Source organism: Rattus rattus, chromosome 4 (assembly GCF_011064425.1).
Source record: "Rattus rattus isolate New Zealand chromosome 4, Rrattus_CSIRO_v1, whole genome shotgun sequence".
Lineage (NCBI taxonomy): Eukaryota > Metazoa > Chordata > Mammalia > Rodentia > Muridae > Rattus > Rattus rattus.
In genome coordinates this window covers 169,023,538-169,042,985 of record NC_046157.1, presented here as the reverse complement: position 1 = coordinate 169,042,985, position 19,448 = coordinate 169,023,538, and the positions used below count along the sequence as shown (strand labels likewise).

The following is a 19,448-nucleotide window of genomic DNA, read 5'->3' as shown; positions in this document are numbered from 1 at the left end:
TACAAAGAAACAGTATGACAGTCCTCCCTTTAACTACGGTTTTACTTTCTGAGGGTTCAGTGTTTCCGTTACCTACAGTCAATTGTGTTTCAAAAAACCCTAAATGGAAAATTCCAGTAATAAATAATTCATGTTGTACAGCATGCCTTTCGGAGTAATGTGATATCTTATCATCCAACTGCATCCCACTCTGGACATAAATCATGCGTTTTGGCAGTGTGTCTACACTCTATGTATTACCACCTGTAAGTCAATGATCAGATCCACTGTCGTAGAGTCCTGGGTGTCGTGTTCTTCATGTAGGGAAGTATTGATGTAAATGACTAACACAAAACTCAGAAGGATCAACATAGTCTAGTATTCGGTGGCCACACTCCACATACCAGGCTTGTAAAATGCTTACGGTCAGGGTTCTGCACTCACTGTTTCAGGCATCCACTGGAGTCCTTGGACTGTCTCCTCTGAGGAAAAGCAAGCACTCTTGTGCACTGCATTTAGACACGACCCTTTAAGGCGAGCATTTCATCTAAGTGCTTTCGGTGCAGACGCCTAAGTGGCTGTACCCATAGCTTTCAGGCTGTCAAACCCACTGCACTGTTTCATAGATGTTTTTATTTTTATTTTTTTCAATAGTGGGTGTTGAGACAGGGCCTTGCTACACACACACCTCAGGCTTTCCTTCTACTCCCTATATAGTTTAGACCTGCCTCAAACTTTTGCTAATCTTGTCTTCATGCCCTGCCATATGCCACCATACCCAGTTCTTCATTATTATTTTTTTTTTGTAATGGTAAGTATTGTATGGTACTAGTTATCCTCTGAGGGCAATTTAGGAACCAAGAAGAAATGCTAACAAATGAGCGATTCAGTTGAGAACATAAATTTCTCTTCAAAGCTGTAGAACTTGGGTAGCCCCAACTCAAATACTATTGGCAAACCTCCCTTTGGCTAACTTTCCAGAAGGAAAAAGAAAACCTGTTTGTCTGGGCATAGCATCAGGATTTGTCCAATGACAAGCTACTTTAGCTGCAAGGGCTCCCAGGGCCTCCCGGAGTCTGGAGTCTTACTGCTGCCAGGAAACAACATGGTGCAGTCAGCCGGTATTTATCACACTGAAAACCCGATTCCCAACTCCAGGCAAACTGCAGAAAGAAAGCACAAAACTCTCCATTGGAGCCAGTGGCCTCTGTTGACGTCACATCTGCAGCCAGGGATTTGTGTACAATCAGAGAAAGCCACAGTTATGGGGAAAGGTGAACAACCTTATGGTCGTGCTTCTGTTGAAAAGGTGGGTGGCTGCCAATTTAGAGGAGGTCAGTTGGCCTTCGTGGGTTTTTGTTTGGTTTGGTTTGGTTTGGTCTTGTTCCCTGCCACCCAATCAAAATAAGAACAAAAGTCATGAAGCTTCAACTGGGAAGCTCATTGCTTGTAAACAAGGGTGTGATTTTCGTGCCTATTTAACTTTGTGATTTCTGACATTTCTATTGGGTCTTGCCTACCTGGAGACGAAAGATGAAACCACAAGCAAACAAATAAACAAATAAGTACAGGAAGAAAGAAAGAAAGAAAGAAAGAAAGAAAGAAAGAAAGAAAGAAAGAAAGAAAGAAAGAAAGGTAGGTAGAAAGGTAGAAAGAAAGAAAGAAAGAAAGAAAGAAAGAAAGAAAGAAAGAAAGAAAGGAATAAATGCATAGCTACATAAATAATGTCAAACAATGCAGGGAGGAGCTTGTAGTTCCTCAAGAGTCAGGACTTCCTTTGTCCAGGACACAATGATGACAACAGACACAACATTGAAATCTTTCCTCCTCCCGCTCCCACTTCTTTCTCACCACACCCTTTGCTGCTGTCCTGAGCCAAGAGTCTGGTTGATCATATGCATCTTCTCAAGGCCATCAAGGAGGGTGATTTTAGTTGTGGTCCAGGAGCAGGCGCTCCAAAGTTCCACCTAGGGACAAAGACTGCTCAGTGTCATTAACAAAGCTCTGAAGGTCAGCTTTGCGCCAACTCTCCAGTTTCCTATCCTCTCAGCTGTCCACTTCATTCACCCTTTCATAAGATGTTTCCCTTTAAGACCAGCCTCCTTCCTGTCTAGATCTATCTCTCATTTTCTTCACTCGGAATGATCTTTTTCTCATGGTTAAAGATGCCTTTCCCTGCCTCCTTACAAGTCTTTGGGTTTTCAGGGTTGTACCTCCAGAAAAAATAAAACATACACACTGTATCTTCATCTTTGTTTTGGAGGGTTTGGTTTGTTTGTTTGTTGTTATTGTTGTTGTTTTTGAAGACTTGGAGAGCTGGCGATAACAATTTTTTTTCATGTTCAAACTGAAGTTTTGACCAAAACAAAAAATTCAAAGGCGTCTGTAGGTAGGTTGATTTTTTTAGCAGGGAACCTCACAAACACACAAATGCCCTTGTCTTCATTCTTCTGCATTAAAAAAATATAAAATAAAATAAAATCTATTTTAGCAGTTTGTTCCCTCTAAGTTGGGTTTTGTCCTCATTATTGCTTGGTGTTTCTCTTTTCTTGACAGTCTGACCTTTGGAATTCATTCTGTAAAAAATATTATTTCCATGAGAGAAAACGCCAACATTATCCAAGGACCTCCGGCACAAACAGCCCGGGTTCCTTTATTCTCGGTCTATAGCCTTCGGACATCACTAAACAATTCCTATTTAAATCCCCTCGGCATCTGTGCTATTTTAATCAATCCTGCACACAGGCAGCAGCTGAACCTGTGAACCGGGAACAGAGAGAGAGCTGCCAGCGGATTTCTGTGCCCTGGACAAAAGAATAGAAAGTTGTGGCGAATGTAGCCTTGGAGACATTTTCATTGCCCCATCCGAGCTAAGAGGGACTTCTGGCAGAGCAGTGAGGAAGGGATCGGATCACACAGAATCAACTTAACAGTCACTGCCAAGCTAAAAGACCGAATCCTACTTAAGGAAGTCAGTTTTAAAGCTTGACAATAAGATACAAGCTGGATTTTAGTTCTTCTTTTTCTAGAGATAAATTTTGACTGGTGGGAGTGGTGCCGACACAGCAGCCTTACAGTTAGAGTGAGCGGAGTCTCCTTTTCAACATCTGGACCTCACCAAGAGAGGGACTTAAATGCTCTTGCACCAGTGAAGTCAAGGTAGAGCGCCAGGCGCAGAAAGCTCAGCTGCAAAAGAACACGCTCCTGCTGCAGTGCCCTGGAACCAAAGTGTCACTGCAGCTGCTGCCAGGGACACGGAAGGCTCACCAATGGGAGACATGAGACAGCAGCTAAGATCAGTAAAAATGCCAACACGGCCATGATGCATAGCATGTAAGAGAAAGTAGCCATTAAGTTGTCATTCGTTCGTCTCATGCACATGTGACTTGCGTGAGCAGGGAAGACCTCTTCAATGACTAGAGGCTCTCATCCTGGTTGTATAGTGGGCCACAAGTAAACTTTGTCAAATTCTCCTACATCAAAGGGCGTGGAAGGACCCTGACATTTCCTGAGTAATCAAGCAACCCTGACACTAAGGCCAGATTCTCCCTGTCTGTACACTAGGTCCACGCAAGGCAGACCCAGTGCTTTCAGCAAATGAGCACCGAAGGTCCTTAAGGTTTCGTTTCCATTTCTAATTCAACTTTAAAATGTTCCTGGAATTGTAACTAAGTAACCAAAACGTTGAATAACGCATGCGTTGAATATTGATCCCAAAAGCCGACAGTCCCATATCCCAGTGATCCCAGAAGGCAGACGTTTGAAAGATGATGCAGCATGGAAAGCCACTGCTGGAATCATATTCTCCTTCTATGCCACTCATTCCTGTGACGCTGAGGCATCTGACTGAATCTAGTCGTCTTCCTCTAGAAAGCTGGTGTGACAATCAGAGCACAGATCGCTTGAGAACACTGCAGAAGTGTGAGGTAATACTTGTAGTTGGAGAATATCCCTGCATGTATTCACCTATATACCAAAGGCACGTATATAAATATGCACAGAAGTGCTACTCAAAATAGCCCCACGCCAGAAGAAAAAAAAAATCTGTCAACTTAGTCATGGAGAAACAAAATGTGGCATCTCCTACAATAGAAAGCCATCTAGTCTTTAAAAAGAATGAAGTGCTAATTCCTGCTGCAAGCTAGACACTTCGAGACATCACACTAAGGGAGAAAATCACAAGTTATACAGTTCCACTCATACTGAACACCCAAGAATGGTGGATGCATAATGGCCAAAACATGTCTGTTTATCTGTGGCTTGGGAAATGGTAGCAACTCACTGAAAATAGGCTCCAAGGAAATGTAGAGGTTAATGGGAGTATTCTGAAACTAGGTGACAATGGTGGTTTCCTCTCTCCATAAGTTTACTCAAGGGTAATGTCCGTATATGTAACTATACAGTGATGAAGTCATGCTGGGTAAGCTGCATCTCCATGCAGAGGTGGTAAAACACAGAGGAATAAGGATGGTAAGATTTTAAGAAAGAACTATAAAGTAAAAGAACAATTTACTAGTAAAAATTATTCTAGTTTTACATTAATATCACAGTATGTTAAAATGTCCTTTATAGAAAAAATATTCTTTAGTGTTTTTGTAGCACTGTTTTCTGATGTATTATAGAGAAGATAAAGATAATTGTTTGATGAGCATTTGTCCACTCATGGATGGATGGGAACAATTTAGCAGGGCGCCTGACACTTAGTAAGCATGGAACCCACAGTATAGGTGCTCTCCAGATGTGTCACATCATGACCAGGTATACTTGTGTGATACAGGCTTCTTTTGATGTCCTGTTTTCGTGACAGGAAAGCTGGCATTAATAATACTTTCCCAAATGGGCATAAATAAAGCTCATATTAAGAACAGCTATGCATGTCTCCTGAAAGGCTCTGCTAGAGCCTGACCAATACAGATGCAGATGCGACCCCAATGGAGCAAGGACTGAAATAGCTGAAGGGGTTTGCAACCCTAAGAAGAACAACATCAACCAACCAGACCCTCCCAAAGCTCTCAAGGACTAAACCATCAACCAAAGAGTACACATGAAAGGACCCATGGCTCCAGCCGCATATGTAGCAGAGGATGACCTTGTCTGACATCAATGGGAGGGGAGCTCCTTGGTCCTGTGGAGGCTCGATGACCCAGCATAGGGGAATGCTAGTGGCTAAGGCAGGCAGGAATGGGTGGGCAGGTGAAGGAGCACCCTCATAGAAGTAGGGGGATGGGGGGAGATGGGGAGTTTGTGGAGGGGATATTGGGAAGGGGAATAACATTTAAAATGTAAATAAAATAACCAATAAAATTCAAAAAAAGCATGACTATTCAACAGGTGTTTAAAAATTACATACAGATAATTTAAACTACTTCGCCGTATATTGAATGTGTTTTACTTTCTTTTCATGTTAAAGGAAAAATAATCAATTTAAAATAACCATTGTGGAATTCCCTTCTTTTTCATTTTCTCTCTTAACTGATCACCTTCTTTATTAATTACAGGATGAAGGGAAGTGGCCACCTGTAGATGTAATAAAATTAGAAGGAGCAGAAGTTGATATCGACAACAGCTTGGGAAAACCATTTGTGTTTAACTGCATGCCTCAGTCCGGAAGTAAAACATTCTGCCTCTGTGCGACTTCAAACCAGGAGATGAAGAGGTGATTCAGTTATCTCAGGCCTCTCTGCTTTCACTTCTAGAGGGGGAATGTTTCCTAAAGAGTAGACTTGCACAGTCTCGGAGGCAGAAATAAGAAAAAGGACAAAAAAGTGGTAGTGTATGTTGTATTAAGTACAGGAAGCTTGGGATGTCGTTATTTCTCCTTTTTATCCCAATCAGAATTTCCAGAGACTATGAGCATACTCTATTAATAACGTGACTGCTGCAACTCTCCTTCCTTTCTTTAAAGAGAGGAAAGCTCAGGAAAGCCACAGCTCCATAACTGTGCATACCTCTCATTTCTAGCAAACCGCCAGATCTGTCTTGTAAGACAGATCGTTACTGGCATAAAATGAGGAAGCAAAGTATGGAACAACACACGATAGTGAGATGAGCTAAACGAAGCATGAAGAAGATGAAATGAATAGGACTTTGGGTGGGAAAGTCTGTTGACAATGTGTAAGCACATACTCCACAAATAGAGAGTGTTCCTGCAGTCCACGAAGATAACAGTGGGTTCTGACCATTAGATACGCACTGGACATGTCTCCCTGAGAAATGGAGCTCACTGGATGTTTCAGTGAGCCAAATGAAAGCTATAATGAAGGAACTGACCAGCTCAAGTGAGGAGTGGGACATCCTGCAGAGCAGAAAGTCAGTAGAGAAGACAGTGTGCCAACATGGCTAAACTAAATGAACGCTTCCTTCTCCCAGCTTTAACCTTAAAGAGAGTACTAGGTCAGAAACATCTTGGGCAGAAAGTATCTTGTCCCTACTTATGGAATATTGTATATTTAAATAAACATATAGTAAAGGACTACCAGGGTAGTCTGATATGAACAGCTTTTATTTATATACGACATGCCTAGGGTGCATTTTAATATTCCTGTGGGTTGTTTTTATAATGAAGAGCCCATCTTTGGCCTCAAAAGTATATAAATGGGAAGGTAGAGAGATTTGAAGAGCCAAAAGATCAGGGAGTTTATTATTTAACTGTGTCTCCTAGCAACGTCAGAGGACACACTTATGAAGTCTCACCAACCTGGCTGCCCACATGTGAGCTGAACAAAGATGACATCAATAGACACACTAGAGGAGGGGTGGCAAGGCCCCAAAGGCCTCAGCCCTGCACAAACACTGTGGGCAGCTAAAAAGACACAGTCTTCCCCAGAGAACACCAGTGCCAGGCAGTAAGCACTGAAAACACACATACATGCTACATCATATGGACTGAACAGGTTACATTTGAGAACATATGTATATATGTAAGAATATGTGTATATATATGTATGCATGTATATGTGCATACATATACATACACACACATATATATATGTATATATATGCATGCATTAACAATTAGTGGTAAAAAGAGGCCATGGATTTGAAAGAGAGCAGGGAGTGGTTTGGAGAGAGAAAAGGGAAGGGAGATGCGTTATAATTATAATCTCAAAAGGAAAAAAGTAAGTAAGCAAAACTCAATACCAAGTTGGAACTAACAGGGCAGTGTGTTTGTTCATCTGAATGCCAAATGAATGTTGAGAAGAATCTCGGGAGATTCCCCAGGTACAATTGTAAACGTGGGACCGAGGGAGTTATTTATGAAAATAAAACAGTAGTGAATTTTACTTTAGATATGCCTAATGGGGAAAGGTTCTGCCACATACCAAATTTAAACTTACAAGAACAAGTCACCTTCACCCAGGAGGGATGAAACACATTTGAGGCTCAGGACGGCTCTGCCTGAAGGACAGGCTAGCCAGTAGGGAGCCCTTCCCAGTGCCACGGTCCCCAGTGGAATGCCCCTCTCCTGTTACTCTTTCAGGTGGCTTGAGGCAATGCAGAAAGCAGCCCGTCCTGTCCGCCAGGTAAGGGTTCCTGGGAATCCTGGTCTCTGTGTTTGGTTTGTTTCCCTCCAGAGGAGGAAAGTGCAAGGTAGATACCCTGTAGCCCAGTCGGAGATGTCTTAGATCTGTTCTAAATGCTGGCAAAAGGATTGGCATCAAATGGGTTTCCCTCCCAGTCGAGAGGGGAGCGTTCAGCCCTGCCGTTCTTCATATTTTCATGAGTTTTTATGACATCCCTCCCAGAAGATTTGGGGTGGAGTCACACGGGGTCGTAATTTCTGATTCCCACAAAGCCAAGCAGTAGCCCACAGTAGTGAGAAAACGGCGCCGCTGTTTCTTTGCGCTCTCTGGATCTCCCGGATGTCTTGGGATGCGGCTGCTGTCTGAGCGGCTTGTCAGAGATGCAGGGTGCTGCTTCCAGACACTCAATAATGCTTTCATCCCTGCTCTGTCCCCGAGTTAGCCCCTTTGCACTTTTCTTGCACGTCCATGATCGTCAACTTTGGAGCAATAGCACTCTGTTAGGCTTTTACTTATAAACCGTTAGATGACTTTATTACATCACCAGTTAAGCCATCACTTCAGACCGGGCAGCCCCTCTTTCTGAGTGTGTACCATAACACGTTTTGGAGAACACTCTCTCGGTGCACGACTATTTCATTTTATACTGTGGATGTAATGATTTGTAACGAGCATAGATATTTTATTTAATGCAATCATTCATTCCCTCATAAGATGGCGTGTACTTGTCACCTCTCTACACATTCTGAGTTTACACATTGGCAGATATTCAGGGTGGGGCTTGGGTGTCCTTGCCTTGTAAACTGTCCTTTAAGAACAGTTTCAAGCATTGTCATATAATGAAAAGTGGGGCTCGTATTTCATTTTACCCAGAACACAGCGCTCAACACATTCACCCGTCCCTCCAACACAGCACCGTAATGAGCCTGGGTACTTCTAAGAGGCATCTATTCTGCTAATGCACTCAGAGTGTCTGCAGCAAGTGAAGAAAAAAAAAATGATCAGCCAAACTCCCAGCAGGATCCCACTTCACAGCACAGAATACAGCAAGCTCTGCACTCCGCTAGCTTTTCACTGCCTTGTTAAAAAAAAAAAAAAAAGAAAACCGAAAGGGCAAAACCAAAACCGAACAAAAAGAAACTGGCAATCACAGGCCGGTTCTGATGAAGAGATAAAACACCGGGCTCCTGGCCGTGGGTCAGAGTTCTCAGAAAGAGCCTGTTTCCCAGGCCTGCGGACTGAGGGCTGCCCTCCAGGTTACAGGGTCTTCATTTATCATCAGTCTTCCACCTCAGTGACCGTGAGAGCCCAAGGCCTAGAGCTGGCCTGGAGCAGTTAGCTTGTTCTGCTGCACATGTGGGGCTTCAGATAAAGACAGGCACAGACCAGGGGCTGTTATTATTCATAGTGGACATACCAGGGACCAGGCCTTTGAGAGCAGCCTCTGTGATGTGAGAAGCCACACATCGGACCAGCACTTCATAAACAGACACATTACTAACGATAGAGGTACCTACGCCCATTGGCTCCCGATTCCCAATCTCCTGCTCTTCAGCTGATGCTCTTGATTGCTTCAGGATACAATAGAAGCCAAAGAAAAGAGGGAGTTCTCTGATCAAGGGCTTAATTAGGTAGTTACTCAAGTCTCGAGATTATATTAGCAATAGAAACGATTGGGGCAGCGGCTCCCTAATGCTAAACAAAACTTAGCCCACGTCACCGCTGTGCGGGTCAAAGACTTGATGATTACTCACATATCCTTGTGCTACACCTGCAGAACCACGTCTGGGAAGATGTCACAGCGCACAACAGCAGCCTCCCGCCTCTGGCTATCAAGCACCCTGAATGTCTGGGCCTTCTGCACCAGCTGGAGAAAAGCACTGATGTATGGATCCAACACTACTGCATCCTGAAGGATGGCTGCTTGTACTTCTATGCTAGCATCCGCTCTACTCAGGCGTCTGGTAAGGAATCCACATCACTTGAAATAGTTACAGTAACAGGAAGGATGCCTTAGCTCTACTGAACCTTTGTAAGTTCCTGTAACATTGTTTCACATAAGACAGCTGCCCACGGACCCTCTGCAGAAGAGGCAAGGTTGGACAGCTACTGTTCTATTAGCAAATTAGAAGAGTGGCTAGAAGTGGAGAAGTAAGCCACCTACTGAGGTCTGAACAGCCAGGGTAACCCTGAAGCCAGTGGCCTTAAGGCTTCACGCTTGGAGTCCAGACGGTAAAACACAAACTCATTCCTTTGGTCACCAATGGCTTTCCAAAGCAATGCACATCATTGTCTTGGGTTGAAACATCATCCTTTACTCCATCTTCCTAATTTGGAGGTCAACATCTGCTTCTCGGGGTCAGTGGACTCAACTTTCCACAATCTACTTTCCTTGCTTATAAAATGAAAGTAGCAGCTGACTGTTACACAAGAGTGCTGTGAAGGCCAAGGCCAGGGCACTGCGATGGGAATAATATCAGCTCCACATTTGGTGGTCCATACACAAGATGCTACTCTCATACATATTCCATCTGCTTATCCTAGCTTTGCTTTACATTATTATAAGGTGATATATATACATATATATGCTATTCAAAGGATACAGCTATAAAAAGATCATATGACAAATAAAATAAGGACTTTCTTGAATTTAGAAAAAGATTATTTAATTAACTTATGTATTTTAAAATGTTAATTGAAATATAATTATACGATTTACCCCCCTTCTTTCTTCTCCTTCCAACCCCTCCTATGACCCTCTCATTCACTCTTAAATTCGTGGTCTTATTTAATTTTTGTTGTTACACCACACGCACACACACACACACACACACACACACACTCACACACACACACAAGCTAAGCTTGTCTAGTGGTGTGAGTGTATGAGTGAGTGTGTGTGTGTGTGTGTGTGTGTGTGTGTGTGTGTGTGTGTGTGTGATTTCAGGGCTGACTACTTGGTAGCGAATAAGCAATTAGGCTTTCATCCATGGGGAAGGCTAATCCTCCCTCTTTCCTCAGTCTTAGTTGTTTGCCATAGTCTCTTTCTAAAAACTAAAAAGTTCTCTGTCTAGAAGAAGGCTTCACCTTCCCACATTAGCATGTCTATGGGCATTATCCCCACTCACAGGTCCCATGTAGGCAGCCATATTGTTGAGGTATCATGGGTGAAACTTCCCCATTATTTCTAGATGACAGGCTCTCACAGCAGAATTCCTGGTTCTCTAGCTGTTAAACTCTTCCTGCCCTCTCCTCCATGATATTCCCCGAGCTTAGGTGTAGGAGTTTAGATTGTAGATGAATCTACTGGAGCTGGGCACTCCATGATCAATTATTCTCTACATTTTGACAAGTTGTGGTTCTCACTCTGCTGGGAAGAGAATCTTCCTTGAAGAAGGACAAGAGCTGCACTTATCTGGAGTGGCTTTTGGATGCCATCCATAATCTTACTGCTTTGCTAAAATGGCAGGACGAGGTTCTCTTCTAAGAGCTATGACTTCCCTGACCCTGGGGAGTTGGCTTGGTTTCCAGTACTTTCCCTTCTGTTGTGCAGGCCTTAAGTCTAGTCAGACGGGAGTGCCACTCTTGTAGCTTCAGGGACCTCTTGACAAACTGGTCATGGTTGTGGTTCGTAGGTATCACAGCTGGGTAGAACTATTGATTACTTCTCCCCACCCACTGGCAGCTTGCAGAGCATCTCCTGGTACTATAAAACTTGTCCTAAGGGAGGAGCTTTGTGATCAGAGCCAGCTCAAATCTTTTTGTCAAATCACAAGGCCTTTTCAGCAGTAAAGACTTCCCTTTAGTTTCTGAAAGGCAATCAAGGGAAGCAATAGCCTATATTGTTCGTAGACTCTCTTGGAATCCTCTGAGCAACAACTCAAAGGGAGGTTTATCGTGCCTGGTGTTAGAGAATTTCGTTAGATGCTCTGCGGTTCTTGGGAGAAGCATCATCTCATAAAGCGCTGTAACCTCATTGGCTTAGGGTAATTATTGCTGTGATTAAACACCATGGCCAAAAGCAAGTCGGAGAGGAAAGGGTTTATTTGTGTTGCTTTTGTATTATTGGTATTATTTGTACGACTGTTCATCATCGAAGGAAGTCAGGACAGGAACTCAAACAGAACAGGAACCGGGAGGCAGGAACTGGTGCAGAGGTCATGAAGGTGCTGTTACTTGCTTGCTTAGACTGCTTCCTTACAGAACTCAGGACCACAACCCCAGGGATGGCACCACCACTATGGGCTGGTCCTTCCCCCATCAATCACTAAGAAAATGCCTCACAGTTTTACTTATGGCCCCATTTTATGGAAGCGTTTTTAAAATTGAGGTTCCTTCCTTTTAGATGAATTTAGCTTGGGTAAAGTTGGCATAAAACTACCTCGCACATTCATTAAACAAAAGTATGTATACACACTTATAAGTATTATATGAAATTCTTAGACAGATCTCCAAGGATATGATTCCTTAAGGCCTTTTACCCATCTTCAGTATTATTTACCTTCTTTCCCCTTTCTGTATTGACCTCCCTCCTACCCAACAATTAAATCTGGGCCATTTTCCCATCATCCTCTTATAATTGTTAATAAAACCAACTAGTACTGCCATGTTTCCACATGAAATGTCTGCTATGTGACCTCTGGTTCCTGAGCCATTTGATTTCTATTTTTCAGCACTGATGTTCATGTTTGGCTAAGACCAGTAGACATGCCAAATGGGAAGGGAGAATCTAGGGACAACTCCAACTCTCTTGGATGTTTAAAGGGATCGAAAGCTCACGTCACATCACTCCTTCGCCCATTGTTCTATCATTTGGCATGAAGAGTGGGATGGCTCTCCTCTTAGTCACAATGATGTTTTGGGCGTGACCCAGATGAACATATAGCTATGATGAGATAAACAGGCCTTTTCAGACGGATAGAGCGGGCTGTTTTTATACAGCTACATGCTCCACTTTTAACAGCTGATAGTAGAGTAAGAGTCAATGCAAGCAAATCAAACAGAACTACAGATTCATCACTGACTTGGCATGTTATTTTAAGACACCAAAATTATTACCAAGCCAACCAAACTAATTTTCAAGAGATTATTTACATAGATATAAAGGAAGTGTTTAAGTCTAGATTCATAGACTGCTCCAAACTCAGAAAAAAGCATTTAAGTACTGCTAAACCTCTTGGGACTTGTGAACTATTTCAAATCCCCAGAGGTCCAGTAGAGGCACACATATCTTGGTGGTAACCAAGAGCTCTGTAATTCACATTAAGATCTGCTCAGCAAGAGAGATACCGTGTCTTGTGCTCAAAACCTAGTTAACTCTCAGTGCTGTTGGAATCCTGGTTATTGGAGGAGGACCTACAAACTCTAATTTACTAAACCAGCATAGTCCCTAACAACAGTCTACAAACAGCTGTCCTTTGTGTTAGCCAGGATTCTCTAGAGAAACAGAAATTTCACAGTTATCACTTTCGGATTACCGCTGTAACGCAGCTGCGACCCATTGCTCCCAACTTGACACCAGGCTGCAGTGATCACATGCTATTATTCTCTGACTTAGCATGTGAGCCTCTTTACTGCTTTGTATATGCTAAAGGTTAGTTTACTGATTCTTCTTCGGGGCTGGTAGACCTCATATCGTCTTACGTGGTCTTGAATGTAGCTGTAGCTTTATTGGCAGGGCATTTCCTCTTACAGCACTGAAAAGATACTGCAGACAAGGAAAAATCAGAGAAATGAAAAAAAGTAAAAGTAAGCGGGGGTGAAAAGCAAGCTGTGGAAAACCGTGAGACCCTGGTCTCCAGTAAGAACCATATTAGGCACTAACCCCACGTCTCCCATTCAGCTGGGTATATATTGCTAGCTCCCCTGTGCACTGAGGGAGTTGGACAGACGTCCCCTCTGTTCCCAGATGGCTGTCTTTACCAAAGAGTCAAGAGAGGTATTTGTCCTTTAGCAAAATACACTACTGGCTCTCATGTGCCCTGTAATATTAATAACATTTCAAAAGGCCCTTGGTCAAGGGCTGTTCTATAAGGCTGAAGGCCCTTGGCCTTCTCTCCCATTCCTTTTGATCTCTCTCCAGCAAAAAGCTCGAAATAACAAATTATGCCTGTCGACTGTTGTTTGTCTCTAAACCACTTCAAGGTCTGTGAGCACTTCTCAGAAAGATTATTTTACAGGATTACAGTAAACAGGGTATGCAAATGCTTACACAGTTCATCCAGCTAACAGTGGACTGGACTGGTTATTGCTTTTACTAATATAACAAAGAGGCATGAACCACCCAGTGAAATTTCCTTAAATGAAGTGCTGGGGTTGCAGTCACCAGCTTCCTGCCACTTATTATTACATGCCCTGAAAGGTACTAGGAAAATGGTTACAAGGCTTTCTTGGTTTCGCCAAAATTGTTTTTTGCATTCTTTCATTTTTAAAAATCTATTTGTTTTTTTACTATGTCCTGCATGTATATAGTGATACTGGTTATACTCTTTGTGGTGGTATGAGTGTTGTGTCTCCTCTAAGTCCCAGGCATTTGAAAACTGGTCTCCAGATGTTGGCTGTTTGGGTATGGTTAGAAGGTGTGGCCTTGCTAGAGGAAGAGTATCTCTGGGGACAGGTTTTGAGGTACAAAGCCACTACCATTCCCAATTATCTCTGTTTCCTGTTTGTGGGTCAAGGGAAAAGCTCTTAGCTTTCCGCTCCGGCCACATGTCAATCTGTTCTCCCCACTGTCATGGGTCATGACTCGCTGGAACCAAAAGTCCCAAATAAACTCTTATTCTGAGTTGACTTGGTCATGGTGTTTTACCACAGCGATAGAGAGATGACTAATACACAGTCTGATCCTTTCTTATCCTTCTCCCTCCTCACGAACCCACCCTTTCCTCTAAGTCCCCGTCCCAATTTCATGTCTTTGGTTTGGTGACCCGTGGATGTTATCCCTGTCCCCACCGGCAGGGGCGTAGAGCCATCCATTGGAGCACACAGCGGTTACAACACTGAAGGCGACGACTTCCCATCTCAAAGCAAGTCGTAGCTGCAGCAGATTTGTGAAGTGCTATGTCCGCACAATGAAATGTCATGCTACAAAGAGAAGAAATAAAGTACTAATGAATATCTGATATGTAACATGGACGAACCCTGGAAACGCTATGTTAAGAGAAAGAGAGCAAGCACGGAGGATCGTGTGCTGAGCGGTTGCTCTCATAGAGACGGGGAGGAGGGAGGGGCTAACCAGCAGCTGGGTTGGCGGCTCAGATAAGGAGCGACTGTTTACGGACGGGTGTTTCTTTCTGACATAACGAAAGTTATGCTGATGATTACACAAATATTACACATAAAGTAAGCCCATGGGTCTGCACCCGCCCCATGAGGAGTCAGTAATGATGTACTGTGCTGTTTTACCTCCAGTCCACCCCTCTTCTGTCAGCCAGTCTCAAAGGGTATCGCCCTATTGATAAGCACCAGATCACTGAGACCAACTAAGCTAGAAAAAAAAAAAAAAAAAGAGAGATCTGTCCATTACCGAAGTCAATGTTGTCTCATGAGTTCCAAAATGGACTCTTTTCAAATGAAAATTTAAAAACGGAAATCTGATATCACCTTTTACATCCACCATTAATTTTTTTTTTTAATCAACCAACCCGTGTTTAATTCTTAAAGTTTAAAACCCTGCATTCTGTTTAAAGTGAAAATACCCATCTTGCTCTTATGGTGGGCTGATAGTGACAATGACTTTCCGGAAGCCAGAGTCAAGTGCCCCGTCCATATTGCCGTGTTACCGCCTCAGAGACTCTCCTGTGAAGCATGGTGCTTTCTTGTTTGCTCTTGTAGTGAAGTGCGCTGTGGCCAGTGTTGGAGGTGCTAAGGTATGGCACAAGGTTACCCAGGAGGGGCGAATCTCTGAACAAACTATCACCATCACTGTTGCAAATAATGCCTGAGTCTCTGCTTGAGATTTGGGTCACCTTAGAACAGAAGAAACGGACAGGAGTTTTAACCTTCCAGAATCTTCTCCAAGACCAAGATCCTTACTAACCTCAAAATGGGAACAAAATTCAGACCAAGCAGTATCCTTGGATTTATAGGCTCATGAGAGGAAAATTAGTTTTTATAATCAGCCATCTATTCTCATTGCTAATTCGAGTTAGCATTTTAGTATCACCCCGTGGGTTCATATTTTTAGTGGGATTTGCAGGCTCTACGCAAAGAGGGCGAGAGTCTGTGTGGGTTGTAAAAACTGCCTGCAGCCTTCATCCTGCTTCAGAAAGTATGTTTTAATGACTCTGCCCCAAGAAATACTGTTTAATTTTCTTCTTAGATGGTACTACAGCTGTTCCTCTTTGATAATGGAAATTTCATTTCGAAACTATGTCCTTCCGGTGAAGAAGCTTATCCGAGCACAGAGAAGATAAACACTGATTGTTTACCAAGAAGTTCAACCAAGAAGTTCGAATTCTGCCACCAGCCTTGCTGCTGGACGCTGATCAGCGTGTGGCGTCTTTTGAAGTTAGCTCTTCTTCCACCTCTGAGTGGGAACGCATCCCTTCACCTCCAGAAGGCTAACACCTTCCCTGACACCTTTCCCTTCTGTGCTTTCCCTGCTCTCACGCGTGTGTCTCGTTTTCCTTGCTTTCACCCTGTGCAGGTGGCCTCTACCTACAAGGGTACAGCGTGAGCGAGCAAACCCACGGCTTTGAGCAGCCGGTGATTGAGCTCAGACCTTCATCCGAGGAGTTCAAGACTTTCTACTTCTGTGCAGAAAATAAAACAGAAAATCAGCGGTAAGCCAGGACCTCCCGTCCCTCCCTCCTCGTCAGCCTTGACAAACAAACGCATCCCCGGATCTTCCAACTCCACTCTTAAGGGAAATCTATGCTTTCTTTGCAAGCTTCGTCTTTGTGATCCTGCAGGATTATTTTTCTTTCATCCCTTCTTCAGTGACTTCTCTAGGGACACTTCTTCCCTCCAAACGAAGAGGGAAATAAACTGAACTCCTGCCAAGACAGTGGACAACTCAGGCATCGACATGCACGCATGCACGCACACAACCACACCATTTACAGTTTGTAAATAACCCATAGATCTTTAACCTATAATTATTAAGTGCGTCCCAATCGGGTAAAACACAGATCTGTCCCTTGGTCTCTTTTCCCACAGTGTGCATGGATTTGTCCCATCTGCATTTGGTTGTTTAGTTCAAGCCACTGAAGGATATACAAAGGATTTAATTTGTGGTCTATTCGATCTCAGGCTGTCATTGTCAAGGCAACATTTTGTTCGAATGGTTCTGAAATACAAGAATGTTGATGTCGCTAGAGGTGAGGAAGGAGGTGCTCAGTATCAACACTCACACGGCTTCTCTAGCAAGTCATCCTCTCACCTGCATCACAATAATCTCCCAACTGCTCCGGCCTCTTTTCATCCCAACTGCAAGGATGTCATGAAAAAATTCCTTAGTAAAGCCACTTGATGACTATATGTGTGTGTGTGTGTATATGTATATATACATATATATATACATATATATGACTAAATTTATATATTTCATATATATATATGAAATATTATTTTAAACACAAAGAAATTAAACTCCAAAGGTGAGATTTTTAGGGATCTCCCTCAAATGGACACTTAGCAAGAGATTAGAGGATGCCTTTTTTTTCCTCTATGTAGATGTTGCTTGTGCCTTTCCTTTGAAAGAGGTTCTGGGGGCTGGAGAGATGGCTCAGTGGTTAAGAACACTGACTGCTCAAGTTCAAGTCCCAGCAACCACAATGGTGGTCACAACGATCTGGGATCCAATATCCTCTTCTGGTGTGTCTGACAGCTACAGTGTACTCATATAAATAAAAAGAAATAAATCTTTTAAAAAAAGGTTCTGGGGGAGGAGGCAGGTGTGTCACTGCTAAGCAAGTTGCCATGACTCTCTTCCTGGACATCTGGCGAACAGATAATGAGGGTAAGCATCCGACTAGCACAGCGGAGCAAGGGTCACTGAGCTGATGTAAGTCCCGTCTGATAAAACCTACCAGTTTCTCTGTCACAGCTAAATAGCTGGGCCGGTTAAATTCATAGAGCTTTTTGTCTTAACAGTAAAAGACAATCATTGAGCCACTGGATATTTCAAAGCATTAACAGTGAAAAGTCAAAAACTGGATTGAACTTAGAGTTACATGTTACTCCGCTTATGCCTAAAGTGAGCTTAGAAAGTTATAGAAATTACAGTCCACACCCAGAGACCCACAGCTCCATTTATTAGTGTCTCTGAGACAGCCTGTTGGAGATACTCTTGGGTAACTGTTTCTGGTTGTTACTCCTAGTCGTCTAGTAATAAAGTATCTGCTCTTAGGAACGATGTTACATAAAAAACTGTTCAGGTAAAGGAAAGCAAGAGAAAGAAAAGGGGAATTAACTGGAGGGCTGTACAGTTTCTAGAATTTAATAAATACTTTTTGCTGATATGGTAGTACATTTTGATCAGCAAAGCTTAAAGTTAAGTGAGAACTACAAAATATTATTAGCAATTTGAAAACCACTCAACTCCGTTAATCACTTCTTACGAATATCTTCTTCTCTCCTATACCCCACCCCCACTTTCATTATTCAGCCATCTTGCTATTTCTCCTTTCTCAGTCAACCTGAAATCCACAGAGCTCATTTATCCCATTAATTCCAAATAAATCACCAAGAGAAACAACTAGGAAATAAATTAAAGGATTTTGTCACATCTTATCTCCCCAGGGCCTGACAGGTTTAATGATCTGTTCTGTGGTTTCTTTTTCTTGCAGCTGGATTGCAGCTTTGAAAACATCTATCAAAAAATGGCTTCCTTTGGACCAAGCTATTCAGGAGTTCATGAATCGACCTCTAGAGGAGACCAGAATGTGAAGAAACTTGAACTAAAAAGACAGATTCCATGAGGCTGCTCCCAGCTTGAGGAAAGAGGCAAGGCATTTCTCTCCAGTGTCCTGAATCACAGTTGTTCAAATGAATCTACTCCTTACGTTCGTAAATCTTGGAGCAACTTCCTGATATCAGTGTTCGAGTGCTGCACTTATGTCAAACCTCTGAGACTTACATTTGCATCTGCATAGCTTAGTCCCCTCTTTCTAGCCCTTGAAAGCATAAATAAACATGTATTTGTCTTATTTTTATCTTTCATATTCTTCTTTAAATCTTTCATTCAGAATTTGGCCACAAGCTTTGGAGGGTATCTCTGGGTCATGAAGCAGGACATTAGAGAAAATTCAAATCATTGAAATGATATTTCTTACAGGGTGTGTGAGTATCTTGGCCAAAGGAAGTCATCCTGTTAGTCTCTCTTAGGACAAATAGACCTAATCCCTCTCCCAGGGCTTCTTAAGTGGAGTTCTTCTCAATAGCCTATAGAAGTTATTCCTTACATCTCAAGGAAGAATCTCATGTTGACTTAAGTTATATTATTCTTTGCCAGATGATCTTAAGTGGAAAGGATAACAAAATCAATTTATTGTCCTGTGTTCTTTCCTACCCCGTGCCTGAAATATATATGGCACCCCCCCAAAAAATACTTTCTGCACCTGTTATTTGTCATAATTAAAATAAAGGAGACTTGCAAACAAATAAGGATGTGGCACTTACTCCCTGGATTGGGAGAAGTTGCCCAGATGAACTCATGCCCAAAAGCAGCTGTAACGCTCCGACCAACTTAATGGTGTAATCAAAAAACATTGAATTAATAGCACATAGCTCTCCATCCTGAAAACGGTGCCTTCGTTCTCTCAGTATCTGCCAGGACAATAATGAAGTCTTTCAGCAGAATCATCAGGAATGTTCATGTCAAGAGCCTGGGGCTTGCACTTCTGCTCCCCTGTGGTGTTTCTGCCCCTCTGGATCCTGGCCATGGAATGCACAAACTGTGCCGTTACTAGGGAGCCAGCTAGTGACCACAGCCAACTGTAACAC

General features: G+C 42.9%; 1 protein-coding gene across 1 annotated transcript in view; it reads left to right on the top strand.

Annotated features, from left to right (window-relative positions):
* LOC116898587 overlaps positions 1-18,657 on the top strand; it is a 116,881-nt gene extending 98,224 nt beyond the window's left edge. The window contains exons 8-12 of the mRNA XM_032899784.1: positions 5,478-5,635; positions 7,460-7,502; positions 9,280-9,466; positions 16,150-16,285; positions 18,293-18,657. Of these exons, the coding sequence (XP_032755675.1) occupies positions 5,478-5,635; positions 7,460-7,502; positions 9,280-9,466; positions 16,150-16,285; positions 18,293-18,392 (624 nt within the window). The 3' untranslated portion in view covers positions 18,393-18,657. The remainder of the gene's footprint in view (positions 1-5,477; positions 5,636-7,459; positions 7,503-9,279; positions 9,467-16,149; positions 16,286-18,292) is intronic.
* The last annotated feature ends 791 nt before the right edge of the window (positions 18,658-19,448 follow it).